This window comes from Sebastes umbrosus, chromosome 22 (genome assembly GCF_015220745.1).
Source record: "Sebastes umbrosus isolate fSebUmb1 chromosome 22, fSebUmb1.pri, whole genome shotgun sequence".
NCBI lineage: Eukaryota > Metazoa > Chordata > Actinopteri > Perciformes > Sebastidae > Sebastes > Sebastes umbrosus.
In genome coordinates, this window is record NC_051290.1 from 86,701 (window position 1) to 102,100 (window position 15,400).

At 40.8% G+C, this 15,400-nt stretch overlaps 2 protein-coding genes across 3 annotated transcripts; both read left to right on the forward strand.

The window, feature by feature from the left end:
• Nucleotides 1-1,156: 1,156 nt before the first annotated feature.
• Nucleotides 1,157-5,170, forward strand: znhit1 (zinc finger, HIT-type containing 1). Its single transcript, XM_037759036.1, has 6 exons — nt 1,157-1,288; nt 3,509-3,606; nt 3,761-3,836; nt 4,029-4,108; nt 4,239-4,408; nt 4,846-5,170. The coding sequence occupies exons 1-6, from the start codon at nt 1,264-1,266 to the stop codon at nt 4,865-4,867; spliced, it is 471 nt and encodes a 156-aa protein (XP_037614964.1). The 5' UTR covers nt 1,157-1,263; the 3' UTR covers nt 4,868-5,170.
• A 157-nt stretch (nt 5,171-5,327) lies between these two features.
• On the forward strand, nt 5,328-7,185 carry LOC119481795 (putative protein TPRXL). 2 transcript variants are annotated; one of them, XM_037759034.1, is made up of 5 exons: nt 5,328-5,916; nt 6,008-6,188; nt 6,375-6,524; nt 6,625-6,767; nt 6,929-7,185. In XM_037759034.1, exons 2-5 carry the CDS (start codon nt 6,032-6,034, stop codon nt 6,980-6,982), a joined length of 504 nt encoding a protein of 167 aa, XP_037614962.1. In that variant the 5' UTR covers nt 5,328-5,916; nt 6,008-6,031; the 3' UTR covers nt 6,983-7,185. The 2 variants fall into 2 exon arrangements, with proteins under 2 accessions (XP_037614962.1, XP_037614963.1); XM_037759035.1 differs by having other exon boundaries at nt 6,011-6,188.
• Nucleotides 7,186-15,400: the final 8,215 nt, after the last annotated feature.

A 15,400-nucleotide genomic window follows, 5' to 3' on the forward strand; every position in this document is an offset into this window, starting at 1 on the left:
TGTGTGTCTGTGTGTCTGTGTGTATGTGTGTATGTGTGTCTGTGTGTGTGCGTGTGTGTGCGTGTGTGTGTGTGACCACAAAACCCACCACTAGCTCGCCGCCTGGGTGATGTTGTGGTTACCGTGGCAGTGTAGCAATGCATGATGGGAACCAGTGAGGTCACTGGGATGGAAGGTGAAATCAGGAGTAAAATAAATGTAGAAAGTATTTTTCATGCTGGTAAAGGAGGTGAACCTCTGAGATATTTTTAAACTGTTAAACTGTTACTGGGAAACACTAAAGGTCTTTTTATATTTTCATTGTTTGGTATTTTATAGATAAATTATGTTCTCTGTGTCTCTGTCATGTAGTTGAGTATTTCCTCTCAGTGTTTCTGGTGTTTGGAGTCCGTCTGAGGAGACTGGACTCAGCAGGTCTCTCTCCCTACGAGGACTCCCTCCACCGTCTCTGGCTTTGTACAAACTGCGTTAAATTATTTGACTGAGCGAATAAAGTTTTGAGATTGAATAAATAATTTTACTGTCACTGCGGGTGCGTTTGTTTTCTGTGTGTGTGTAATGATAATGTTTATTATTCATCACTGATGTAAAGAAGTCTTCAGTCTCACTGAGAGACAACAGCTGACTAAATCTCACCTTAACCATATAGATATAACCAGATAGTTTTCATTCTTGTGATCATGTCACAGAGTCTGACACTTAAATCTAATTATTTTTAGCTCCTCAATCACGAGTCTTTATTAAGACTATTATTCTTGTCTTTTAAAGGGACTGTTTGTAACTTTTAAGCGTATAAATGTACCGGGTCGGGATCCCATGCGCACTCGCAGAGTGATATTGTGCTTTTAGCTGACGTGTGTCTCCTCACTGTGTTGAGCGATGCTCCTTCATGTCGATGTAGAGCGAGCAACAGGACGCTGACTTTAGTTGACTTAACGGCCACAGGTGAAGCTGTTAACAAGACATTATAATTCTTACAAACAGTCCCTTTAATATTCTTTTTTGTCTCTTAAGTTAAATTATGATGTACAAAGACGCCGTGTTCTCCAGTGCTACAGAATATTGTCTTTTAATTAATTTTATGATCTAAGAATATTAGTTGAAGGATCTTTATTAATGTGAAAGAGTCTGTTGAGCTGTAAGAAGTTAAACTGTCTCCAGCAGGTGAAGACAAAACACTCAGGAACTCAGAGACTCGCGCTTCGTCTGATTTGACCTCCTCTGTAGCTCCGCGGCCACCGTAGACCGGAAGTGAGTGTCACCATGGTGCTGGAGAAGAAAGCTTCCGGTGAGTTCTCTGATTTAAACTGAGTTATCCAGTAAAACCAGTAAAACCAGTAACACACGAACATCTCTGACCAGGTAACGTTTATACAGAGTTCAGTTTCACGTTAACCGGGTCACTGTTCGCTCTTTTATCCGGTTATCGCCGTTACACTACAGCTAGCTGCTAGCAGCTAACAGCAGCTAGCAGCAGCTAACAGCAGCTAGCAGCAGCTAACAGCAGCTAACAGCTAACAGCAGCTAGCAGCTAACAACAGCTAGCAGCTAACAACAGCTAACAGCTAGCAGCTAGCAGCTAACAACAGCTAACAGCTAACAGCAGCTAGCAGCTAACAACAGCTAACAGCAGCTAGCAGCTAACAACAGCTAACAGCTAACAGCAGCTAGCAGCTAACAACAGCTAACAGCAGCTAACAGCAGCTAGCAGCTAACAGCAGCTAGCAGCTAACAACAGCTAACAGCAGCTAGCAGCTAACAACAGCTAACAGCAGCTAGCAGCTAACAACAGCTAACAGCAGCTAGCAGCAGCTAACAGCTAACAGCAGCTAGCAGCTAACAGCTAACAGCAGCTAGCAGCAGCTAACAGCAGCTAGCAGCTAGCAGCTAACAACAGCTAACAGCAGCTAGCAGCTAACAACAGCTAACAGCAGCTAGCAGCTAACAACAGCTAACAGCAGCTAGCAGCAGCTAACAGCTAACAGCAGCTAGCAGCTAACAGCTAACAGCAGCTAGCAGCAGCTAACAGCAGCTAGCAGCAGCTAGCAGCTATCTGCGGAGGGATTCTGGTTCTGTTGTTGTATTAAATAATGTTTTGAGGCCTCACAGTGAGCCGAATTCAACTTTAGTTCATCACAAGTCGTAAACTATTTTAGGCCACGTTTAAATAAGTTTAAGTCAAAGCAAAACTGAGGAGAAACATTAAATTGCGAGTTTTTCTAAGGCCGTTTGGTTTGAAGATGCTTCTAATTGATTTAAAGGTCCCATATTATAAAAAAGTGAGATTTTCATGTTTTTTATTATAAAGCAGGTTTAAGTTCTATATAAATACTGTGAAAGTATCAAAACACTCAATCAATAGGGAAATACACACACAGCCAGTGTTCAGAAACTCTGAGTTTGAAACAAGCTGTCAGGATTTCTGCCCATTAGTGATGTCACAAATATACAATATTTAGACCCTTTACACAGTCTTAAACGTAAACATTCTAAATGTGCCCCAGTTTATTTCCTGTTGCAGTGTACGTGAATGTCATCAGCTGACAGGAAGTACACATGGACCCAAGCTGTTGCCTAGCAACGCAATTTTGTTGCAATTCCGTCAAAATGCGCTAAAACGGAGCGTTTCAGACAGAGGGTGAATACAGGTATATTCAGACAGACAGTATGAGGAAAAGAACGTTTTTTTTTAACATTACAGCGTGTAAACATGTTCTAGTAGAAACACAAAATACAAGTATGAACCTGAAAATGAGCTGATATGGGACCTTTAAATTGTCTCTTCGTGTCTCTCATTTGGGCGACATGTTTATTGAAGGTATAATTTTAAACATACAGATTTTTAAAATATAAATTTAAAAATATATTTCCCTTCTTCTTCTCTGTGTGTTCACAGAAGATGAAGAAGAGGATATTTAATTTAAATAAATAATGTTTTGAGGCCTCACAGTGAGCCGAATTCAACTTTACTTCATCACAAGTCGTAAACTATTTTAGGACACGTTTAAATAAGTTTCAGTCAATAACAAACGTCTGGAGAAACATTCAATTGCGAGTTTTTATTACGCAGTTTGGTTTGAGTTTCATGGTGCACGCTGCAGATAACAGTGATGTTAACTCTGTCTGTCTGTCTCTCTGTCTCTCTCTCTCTCTCTGTCTGTCTGTCTGTCTGTCTGTCTGTCTGTCTGTCTGTCTGTCTCTCTCTCTCTCTGTCTGTCTCTCTGTCTCTGTCTCTCTCTCTGTCTCTCTCTCTCTCTCTCTCTGTCTGTCTGTCTGTCTGTCTGTCTGTCTCTCTCTGTCTGTCTGTCTCTCTGTCTGTCTCTCTCTGTCTGTCTGTCTGTCTGTCTGTCTGTCTGTCTCTCTGTCTCTCTGTCTGTCTCTCTCTCTCTCTCTCTGTCTGTATGTCTCTCTGTCTCTCTCTCTGTCTGTCTCTCTGTCTCTCTCTCTCTCTGTCTGTCTGTCTCTCTCTCTGTCTGTCTGTCTCTCTGTCTCTCTGTGTATCTCCCAGCTCGTGTGGAGGCCGGTCAGCGGCGTGTGTTGGATGAAGCCACCAGACAGAGGAGACTGACCAGACAGCTGGAAGCTCTGGAGAAAGACAACTTCCAGGTGTGAATGTTGTCTCCGTCCATGAAGACACCTTTAACTATCTGAACCTGCTGATGATGAACCGGATGTCTCTTCATCATCACAGCTGTTCAGGTCACTTTAAAGGAAGTGTCTCAGTGTTGTTGTTATTGTTGTTGTTGTTGTGTGTTTCCAGGACGACCCTCTGTCCTCCCTGCCTCCCCCAGGTCCTACTGCCCGCCTGCCCGCCTTCAGTGAGACCGAAGAACCAGGTGAGATTAAAGGCTCAACTATTAGCATCCCTTTACTGAAGGATAGTTAACTACAGACACACAGAGATTTATACGCCCTCAGTTCATCTCTACAGCGCTGCCGTTGGCCACCTAACTAGCCAGTTTAACCAGTTTAACCAGTTTAAACACGGTATTAATATTTCTCCTTCTTCTGTGTCTCTGTGCGTCCAGAGAAGAAGAGGAGGAAGACGAGGGGCGACCACTTCAAGCAGCGTTTCAGGAAGAACTTCACGACGCTGCTGGAGGAGGAGGTGTGTTCTTTATCTCTGTCAGACGTCAGCGGGGTCAACGCAGTCAGCTGACTCCGTCTCTGATCTCTGCTCTCTGATTGGTAGAACCTGTCTGATCTCTGCTCTCTGCTCTCTGATCTCTGATTGGTAGAACCTGTCGGAGCGGCCGGAGCCCAACTACCTGTCAGCGGAGGCCCCGCCCTCCTCTCTTCCCCCCCGACACTTCTGCTGCGTCTGTGGCTTCCCCTCCCACTACACCTGCACCACCTGTGGGGGGCGCTACTGCAGCAGCAGGTGTCTGTGCACACACAGGGAGACCAGGTACACACACACACACACACACACACACACGTCTGCCTGTCCAGCCTTGTGAGGACCCGCGGTAACATACTGCATTACCGAGCCCTGAACCAGAACCTCTGATCTGAACCGTCACTCAGTCCTCACTAATGTCCTCACTAATGTCCTCACTAATGTCCCCACTTTGCAAAAATGTAAAACTGGTCCTCATGAAGACGGACGTGTTGACGGTGAAGATGGACTTTGGTCTCGGGATGTGTCTCTAGTATTCATCATGTTTTTATTGGACAGGCTGACGCTGTAAAGCAGCGCTGTGTCTCTCTGGACTTTGGTCTCGTCACGTGGACACGTCTCACCGTCCAGAGTGGAGTCTGTCATAGATGTGATGTGGATGAAAGTTCTGGTAGAGGACCTTTGAGTTGACGGTAATACACGGTTTGTCCTCTGTGTGTCTGCAGGTGTCTGAAGTGGACGCTCTAAAGGCCGCCTCGTCACCGTGGTGATGGTGATGATGATGATGATGAAGGTGCTGCCTGATCTCTGAGGTGTACAGACAGACAGTTAGCTTAGCTTAGCATAAAGACTGGAAACAGATGGAAACAGCTAGCCTGGCTCCGTATCTGATGTGTTCATCAGTCCGGTGAAAGGATGAGGAGCTAAGATGCTAACGTGAGCTGCTTTATTTTGTACGTGCACATCTGTCAGCCAGATGTTGAACCGTGTTTGTAAATAATGAATAGAGTTGATCTGGTTTCATCTTTTATTAAAGAAAAATCAACTTTACTGGTTTCATGTTCAAACAATCATTTCAGATAAAGAAGAGAGACAATGTGAGCGTATACATACATGTATATATATGTATATACATATACATATGTATATACATATATATATATATACATACATACATATATATAGAGTGTTTCTCTGTTTAACAGTATTTATATATAAAACACTTAAACCTGCTTTATAATATAACAGACATAAAAATGTCACTTTTTACAATCTGGGACCTTTAAACCAGAATATGTGAACTATAAATACATCATTTATGGATGAATTGGGGGGGGTGGGGGGGGTGGGGTAAAAGTCCAGCTGACTCCAGCTCTCTCCTTCTTTTTCCTTCCTGGTATCCATGGCAACAGTGTCATTAAAACATGTTAATAATTAATGTGGACTTTTGAGTCGTGTGTTTTACATGAAGTTTTCTCTCAAAGCAAACACACACACACACACACACACACACTCACACACACACACAGTGTAATAACAGTGTGTGTGGGGGGGGGGTAAAGCGAGGTAGAGTTGGACAGACTTTGTCTTCAGGAAGTCGCCGTCCAGCCGCCACGCCGCCGCCGGCTGCAGCTTCCTGCCGTCGTTGAGGAGAACGGAGAGTTTGTGTCTCAGCAGGACGCTGACGGTTCCTCTCAGACCTCAGATCTACAGCCGGGATCCAGCTGTTGAGGCCCCGCCTCCTCTGATCACTGATTATTGATTGATGTAGCTGCGGGTATTGATTCTGAACTCAGGTACCGAACTTCAATATTCCATGTCTGTTGATTAATAATAATAATGATGATGTGAAGACCAGAGCTAATAACAGTATACATGTCTTTACAGCTCCTCCCACTGCAGACCTTCATCATGAAGTCTTCATCACCACCTTCATCATCATCATCATCATCAGTATCTTCTACCTCAGACATTCAGCTCCTCTCCTCTTCGTCTCCTCCTCCTCGTCCTCCTCGTCCTCCTCGTCTCTCTCTGAGGAGTCCAGAACTTCAAGCAGAGTTCCTACAAGGTGAGAAATCTGTTTCCTCTCTTCAGATTAATGATTACTGACAGAACCGAGACAGAGAGAGACAAAGACGACCTCAAAGAGACAAAGACGACCTCAAAGAGACAAAAAACAACCGCAGAGACACAAAACGACCACAGAGACGTTCTCTTCCTATCTTCCGTCTCATTCTTGTCTTTTTGTTTCCAGAGTGTTGGAACAAATTTCCGTCTGACCGTGACGTCGCTGAATCCAGCGCTGTCGCCTCGGCAACCTCCCCCCCCTCTCCTCTGCCCTCCCCCTCTTCCTCCTCCTCCTCCTCATCATCCTCGTCTCCGTCCTGCTACGACAGCAGACGAGGTGAGCTGGACGTCCTGTTATAGGAGATGAAACACGACGTTTCTACAGAATCAGCTGAGGATGAAACTGAACGCTTTTTGTCTCTTGTGTTTGTCGGCAGCTCGTCTGTCTCTGTCTCTGTCCAGCCCGGAGCTGCTGTCAGAGCTGAGACAGTCGAGGACACGCAGCCTCCGACGTGTCCCCGCACAGAACGGACTGACCACTGTCTTCTGTGGACGAGGAAGACGAGGAAGAGGAGGAGAGGTGAGCAGAGGATATTATTATCTCATTGAATAATGGTCCATAAATCCAGTCAGAAATCTGAAGTGTGAATGAAGCGGTGAGCTGATCAGCTGACGATCAGCTGACGTTAAACTACAGATCTGATCTGATCTCTTCTTCTTCTCCTCCTCCTCTTCCTCCAGGCCCCTGACTCCGCCTCCTCCACACCATCAGCCAATCAGAAGGCTTCACACTGACCGTCTCAGTGGCACCGTCGGTTCATTACAACACGGCTGATCAGAACCACTGATGTGACGTTTCCTGTTTTTATTCTGAGAGGAACAATAAATATTAATAAACGTCACGTCAGAATCAATATTTTGTTTTATTGTAACGACGTAATAATCTGCAGTTTGAACATTAAAAGAACTTGATTAAAATATTAATATATAACCTTAAAGTAAATGGACTTGGACTTATTTAGCGCTTTTCTAGTCTTCCAACCACTCAAAGCTCTTTACACTACATGTGAGCATTCACCCATTCACACACACATTCATACACACATTCATACACTGATATCAGAGGCTACTAAGGAGCCAACCTTGCCCATCAGGATCTAATCTAAATACTGATTCACACACACCAATGGCTCTGCCTTCGGGAGCAATTTGGGGTTAAGTGTCTTGCTCAAGGACACATCGACATGTGACCCTGAGCAGCCGGGGATCGAGCACTGACCTTCCGATTGGTGGACAACCTGCTCTACCCTCTGAGCCACAGTCGCCCTAAAGGGAGATAGTCAAGTATTTTAACCCTCTTATCAACATGGGCTGCTTTATGTAAATGTATGTATATATTTATTATTGTAAATCAATGAACAGCACAAAACAATGACAGATATTGATCCAGAAACCCTCACAGGTACTGCATTTAGCATAAAACAATATGCTCCAATCAGAACACGGCAAACAAAGTGGGCATGTCTGTAAAGGGGAGACTCGTGGGTACCCATAAAACCATTCACTGATCTGGAGGTCAGAGGTCAAGGGACCCCTTTGGAAATGGCCATGACAGTTTTTCTACACTCCATATAAATTTATAAAGACTAAAACTAAATATATGAAAATTAAAACAAAATGTATGAAAACTAAAACTAAATGTTTGAAAACTAAATATATACAAACTAAAACAAAATGTATGAAAACTAAAACTAAATATATAAAATCTAAATATATGAAAACTAGAATTAAATATATTAAAACTAAAATAAGATATATGAAAACTAAAACGAAATATATGAAAACTAAAAGAAAATGTATGAAGACTAGAACAAAATATATGAAAATTAAATATATAAAAACTAATACAAAATGTTTGAAAACAAAAACTAAATATATGAACGCTAAATATATAAAAACTAAAACAAAATGTATGAAAACTAAAACTAAATATATGAAAACTAAAAGAAAATGTATTAAAACTAGAACAAAATATATCAAAATTAAATATATAAAAACTAAAAGAAAATGTATGAATCTAAATCTAAATATATGAAAACTAAAACAAAATGTATGAAAACTAGAACAAAATATATGAAAATTAAATATATAAAAGCTGAAACTAAACCTTTCTGAAAAATTGAAACTGAACTAAAACTGGCAAACACACTCTGAAAACTAAAATGAAATCAAACCTCAACAGATTAAAAACTACATTCAGTCATAGAAAATAGAAAACGTGAATATAAATGTAAAATATAGATTATTCAATGAAAACTACACAAAGGAAGAAAATATAATGTTGAACTACAAAACAACAATAGCAAGAGAATATGTATAAAAACGTTCAGGACAATGCGGTGTGAACGCGTCGGTGGACTTTAAGGTTACCAAACCGAGAAAAAGCTTTCCCACAGTCTTCACACCAGTACGGTTTCTCTCCAGTGTGAACACGTCGGTGTTTTAACATGTTAGCTCGAACGGTGAATGCTCTGTCACATTGATCGCATTCATATGGTTTCTCTCTGGTGTGAATACACCGGTGGGCTTGTAAGGCACCGGTATGTGTGAAAGCTCTCCCACACTTGTCACAGCTTTATGGTTTCTCTCCAGTGTGGATGCGTTGATGGATTTTTACCTGCTGTGCCTTTGCGAAAACTTTCCCACATTGGTCGCAGCTGTGCGGTTTCTCTCTGGCTATGATGTTGGAGTCTCTCTCCTCCTCCCCGTTTCTATAGCAACAGACAGACGTACAGAGAGAGAGAGTGAGATGTCATGGTGGAGCTATGACAACTGTTTATCCATTACTATTAACTAACTGTTAGTTAACTATTTCAGCTGTTTATCCATTACTATTAACTAACTATTAGTTAACTATTTATCCATTACTATTAACTAACTGTTAGTTAACTATTTCAGCTGTTTATCCATTACTATTAACTAACTATTAGTTAACTATTTATCCATTACTATTAACTAACTGTTAGCTAACTATTTCAGCTGTTTATCCATTACTATTAACTAACTATTAGTTAACTATTTATCCATTACTATTAACTAACTGTTAGTTAACTATTTCAGCTGTTTATCCATTACTATTAACTAACTATTAGTTAACTATTTATCCATTACTATTAACTAACTGTTAGCTAACTATTTCAGCTGTTTATCCATTACTATTAACTAACTATTAGTTAACTATTTATCCATTACTATTAACTAACTGTTAGTTAACTATTTCAGCTGTTTATCCATTACTATTAACTAACTATTAGTTAACTATTTATCCATTACTATTAACTAACTGTTAGTTAACTATTTCAGCTGTTTATCCATTACTATTAACTAACTATTAGCTAACTGTTTATCCATTACTATTAACTAACTATTAGTTAACTGTTTATCCATTACTATTAACTAACTATTAGCTAACTGTTTATCCATTACTATTAACTAACTATTAGTTAACTGTTTATCCATTACTATTAACTAACTGTTAGCTAACTGTTTATCCATTACTATTAACTAACTATTAGTTAACTGTTTATCCATTACTATTAACTAACTATTAGTTAACTATTTATCCATTACTATTAACTAACTATTAGCTAACTGTTTATCCATTACTATTAACTAACTATTAGTTAACTGTTTATCCATTACTATTAACTAACTATTAGTTAACTATTTATCCATTACTATTAACTAACTGTTAGCTAACTATTTCAGCTGTTTATCCATTACTATTAACTAACTATTAGCTAACTATTTATCCATTACTATTAACTAACTATTAGTTAACTGTTTATCCATTACTATTAACTAACTATTAGTTAACTATTTATCCACTACTATTAACTAACTATTAGCTAACTGTTTATCCATTACTATTAACTAACTGTTAGCTAACTGTTTATCCATTACTATTAACTAACTATTAGTTAACTATTTATCCATTACTATTAACTAACTATTAGCTAACTGTTTATCCATTACTATTAACTAACTATTAGTTAACTGTTTATCCATTACTATTAACTAACTATTAGCTAACTGTTTATCCATTACTATTAACTAACTATTAGTTAACTGTTTATCCATTACTATTAACTAACTATTAGTTAACTATTTATCCATTACTATTAACTAACTATTAGCTAACTGTTTATCCATTACTATTAACTAACTATTAGTTAACTATTTATCCATTACTATTAACTAACTATTAGCTAACTGTTTATCCATTACTATTAACTAACTATTAGCTAACTGTTTATCCATTACTATTAACTAACTATTAGCTAACTGTTTATCCATTACTATTAACTAACTATTAGCTAACTGTTTATCCATTACTATTAACTAACTATTAGTTAACTGTTTATCCATTACTATTAACTAACTATTAGTTAACTATTTATCCATTACTATTAACTAACTATTAGCTAACTGTTTATCCATTACTATTAACTAACTATTAGTTAACTATTTATCCATTACTATTAACTAACTATTAGCTAACTGTTTATCCATTACTATTAACTAACTATTAGCTAACTGTTTATCCATTACTATTAACTAACTATTAGCTAACTGTTTATCCATTACTATTAACTAACTATTAGTTAACTGTTTATCCATTACTATTAACTAACTATTAGTTAACTGTTTATCCATTACTATTAACTAACTATTAGCTAACTGTTTATCCATTACTATTAACTAACTATTAGCTAACTGTTTATCCATTACTATTAACTAACTATTAGCTAACTGTTTATCCATTACTATTAACTAACTATTAGTTAACTGTTTATCCATTACTATTAACTAACTATTAGTTAACTGTTTATCCATTACTATTAACTAACTATTAGTTAACTATTTATCCATTACTATTAACTAACTATTAGCTAACTGTTTATCCATTACTATTAACTAACTATTAGTTAACTATTTATCCATTACTATTAACTAACTATTAGCTAACTGTTTATCCATTACTATTAACTAACTATTAGTTAACTATTTATCCATTACTATTAACTAACTATTAGCTAACTGTTTATCCATTACTATTAACTAACTATTAGTTAACTGTTTATCCATTACTATTAACTAACTATTAGTTAACTGTTTATCCATTACTATTAACTAACTATTAGTTAACTGTTTATCCATTACTATTAACTAACTATTAGTTAACTGTTTATCCATTACTATTAACTAACTATTAGTTAACTGTTTATCCATTACTATTAACTAACTATTAGTTAACTGTTTATCCATTACTATTAACTAACTATTAGTTAACTGTTTATCCATTACTATTAACTAACTATTAGCTAACTGTTTATCCATTACTATTAACTAACTATTAGTTAACTATTTATCCATTACTATTAACTAACTGTTAGTTAACTGTTTCAGCTGTTTATCCTTTACTTTTTGGGATTCATGTACCATACTCTTGAATTGTTTCTGAACATCTTTAACAGTTCTAATGACCGTTGGATTTATGATGTTGACCTTTTCTGATATTTTCTCTGATACTTGGTGTTGGAGTTGCATTTGCTATTTTTTCTCTTCTGTGAAGTGTCTTATTTCACCCATAATGCATTGCGTGAGCGGCTATCTAAGTCAGTCATCCATGAGTCAGTCAGTCAGTCCTGTCTCTCTGTCCTCTGTCTCTCTGTAGATTGTCCTGTTGTAACCGCCTCCACTCAGAGTGGAGTAATTTAAATAAATTATCAGCTATTGGGAAAGAGAGGAATATAATTATTAAATCATGTTTATAATAGATATTAAATAATAATAATAATAATAATAATAATAATAAAATACAAATATCAGGGTAATGTGCCAGTAACTCCAAAGACATTTCAAATAGGTTACTTGTTAGTTATCAGCTAATTACAATGAGATGAAGTCAACATGACGTTTATATCAATTGTCATTATTATCATTATTATCATTATTATTATTATTATTATTATTATTATTATTATTATTATTATTATTATTATATCATTATTATTAGTATTGTCATTATCATTATTATTATTATTACTATTATTATTATTATTACTATTATTATTATCATTAGCATGATAATAATAATAATTATTATTATCATTATTATTAGTATTGTCATTATTATCATTATCATCATTATTATTATCATTATCATTATTATTATTATTATTATTATTATTATTATTATTATTATCATTATCATTATTATTATTATCATTATTGTTATTGTTATAATTATTATTATTATTATTATTATTATTGTTATTATCCATCCATCCATCTTCAACCGCTTATCCGGGATCGGGTCGCGGGGGCAACAGCTCCAGCAGGGGACCCCAAACTTCCCTTTCCCGGGCCACATTAACCAGCTCTGACTGGGGGATCCCGAGGCGTTCCCAGGCCAGAGTAGAGATATAATCTCTCCACCTAGTCCTGGGTCTTCCCCGTGGTCTCCTCCCAGCTGGTCGTGCCTGGAACACCTCCCAAGGAAGGCGCCCAGGAGGCATCCGTGCTAGATGCCCGAACCACCTCAACTGGCTCCTTTCGACGCAAAGGAGCAAGGACTCTACTCCGAGTCCCTCACGGATGACTGAGCTTCTTACCCTATCTCTAAGGGAGACGCCAGCCACCCTCCTGAGGAAACCCATTTCGGCCGCTTGCACCCGCGACCTCGTTCTTTCGGTCATGACCCAACCCTCATGACCATAGGTGAGAGTAGGAACGAAGATTGAACGGTAGATCGAGAGCTTTGCCTTCTGGCTCAGCTCTCTTTTCGTCACAACGGTGCGGTAAAGCGAATGCAATACCGCCCCTGCTGCTCCGATTCTCCGACCAATCTCACGTTCCATCGTCCCCTCACTCGCGAACAAGACCCCGAGATACTTAAACTCCTTCACTTGGGGTAAGGACTCATTCCCTACCCGGAGTAGGCAATCCACCGGTTTCCTGCTGAGAACCATGGCCTCAGATTTAGAGGTGCTGATTCTCATCCCGACTGCGTCACACTCGGCTGCGAACCGATCCAGTGAGTGCTGGAGGTCGCAGACCGATGATGCCAACAGGACCACATCATCTGCAAAAAGCAGCGATGAGATCCTCAGCACACCGATCTGCAAACCCTCCTCCACCCGACTACGCCTCGATATCCTGTCCATGAATATCACGAACAGGATTGGTGACAAAGCGCAGCCCTGGCGGAGGCCAACCCCCACCGGAAACGAGTCCGACTTACTGCCGAGGATCCGAACACAGCTCTCGCTTTGGGCGTACAGGGATTGGATGGCCCTGAGAAGTGCCCCCCTCACCCCATACTCCCGCAGCACCCCCCACAGTATCTCCCGGGGAACCCGGTCATATGCCTTCTCCAAGTCCACAAAACACATGTAGACTGGATGGGCATACTCCCAGGCCCCCTCCAGGATCCTTGCGAGAGTGAAGAGCTGGTCCGTTGTTCCACGGCCAGGACGGAATCCACATTGTTCCTCTTCGATCTGAGGTTCGACTATCGGCCGAACCCTCCTTTCCAGCACCTTGGAGTAGACTTTACCAGGGAGGCTGAGCAGTGTGATACCCCTGTAATTGGCACACACTCTCTGGTCCCCCTTTTTGAAAAGGGGAACCACCACCCCGGTCTGCCACTCCTTAGGCACTGTCACCGACTTCCACGCGGTGTTGAAGAGACGTGTCATCCAAGACAGCCCCTCCCCACCCAGAGCCTTCAGCATTTCTGGGCGGATCTCATCAATCCCCGGGGCTTTGCCACTGTGGAGTTGTTTGACTACCTCAGTGACTTCCACCAGGGTAATTGATGATGGTCCCCCATCAGCTTCCAGCTCTGCCTCTACCATAGAGGGCGTATTGGTCGGATTCAGAAGTTCCTCAAAGTGCTCCTTCCACCGCCCGATTACCTCCTCAGTTGAGGTCAACAGTGTCCCATCCTTACTGTACACAGCTTGGATGGTTCCCCGTTTCCCCCTCCTAAGGTGCCGGATGGTTTTCCAGAAGCACTTTGGTGCCGACCGAAAGTCCTTCTCCATGGCTGCTCCGAACTCCTCCCACACCCGCTGCTTTGCCTCCGTCACGGCAGTGGCTGCTGCTCTTCGGGCCCGTCGGTACCCTGCAACTGCCTCCGGAGACCTCCGAGATAACATATCCCGGAAGGCCTCCTTCTTCAGTCGGACGGCTTCCCTGACCACCGGTGTCCACCACGGTGTTCGAGGGTTGCCGCCCCTTGAGGCACCTAAGACCTTAAAACCACAGCTCACCGCCGCAGCTTCAGCAATGGAAGCTTTGAACATCGTCCACTCGGGTTCAATGCCCCCAACCTCCACAGGGATGCCAGAAAAGCTCCGCCGGAGGTGTGAGTTGAAGATCTCTCGGACAGGGGCCTCCTCCAGACGTTCCCAGTTCACCCTCACTACGCGTTTGGGCTTACCAGGTCTGTCCAGAGTCTTCCCCCACCCTCTGACCCAACTCACCACCAGATGGTGATCAGTTGACAGCTCCGCCCCTCTCTTCACCCGAGTGTCCAAAACATGCGGCCTCAGATCAGATGATACGATTACAAAATCGATCATCGACCTTCGGCCTAGGGTGCTCTGGTACCACGTACACTTATGAGCATCCTTATGTTCGAACATGGTGTTCGTTATGGACAATCCATGACTAGCACAGAAGTCCAACAACAAACGACCACTCGGGTTTAGATCAGGGAGGCCGTTCCTCCCAATCACGCCACTCCAGGTGTCTCCATCGTTGCCCACGTGCGCGTTGAAGTCTCCCAGGAGAACTATGGAGTCCCCTACTGGAGCCCCATACAGGACTCCATTCAGGGTCTCCAAGAAGGCCGAATACTCCGAACTGCTGTTTGGTGCATACGCACAAACAACAGTCAGAGTTTTCCCCCCCATAACCCGAAGGCGTAGGGAGGCGACCCTCTCGTCCACCGGGGTAAACTCCAACGTAGCGGCACTCAGCCGGGGATTTGTGAGTATCCCCACACCCGCCCGGCGCCTCACACCATGGGCAACTCCAGAGAAGAATAGAGTCCAACCCCTATCCAAGAGTACGGTTCCAGAACCGAGGCTGTGCGTAGAGGTAAGCCCTACCAGATCCAACTGATAGCGCTCCACCTCCCGC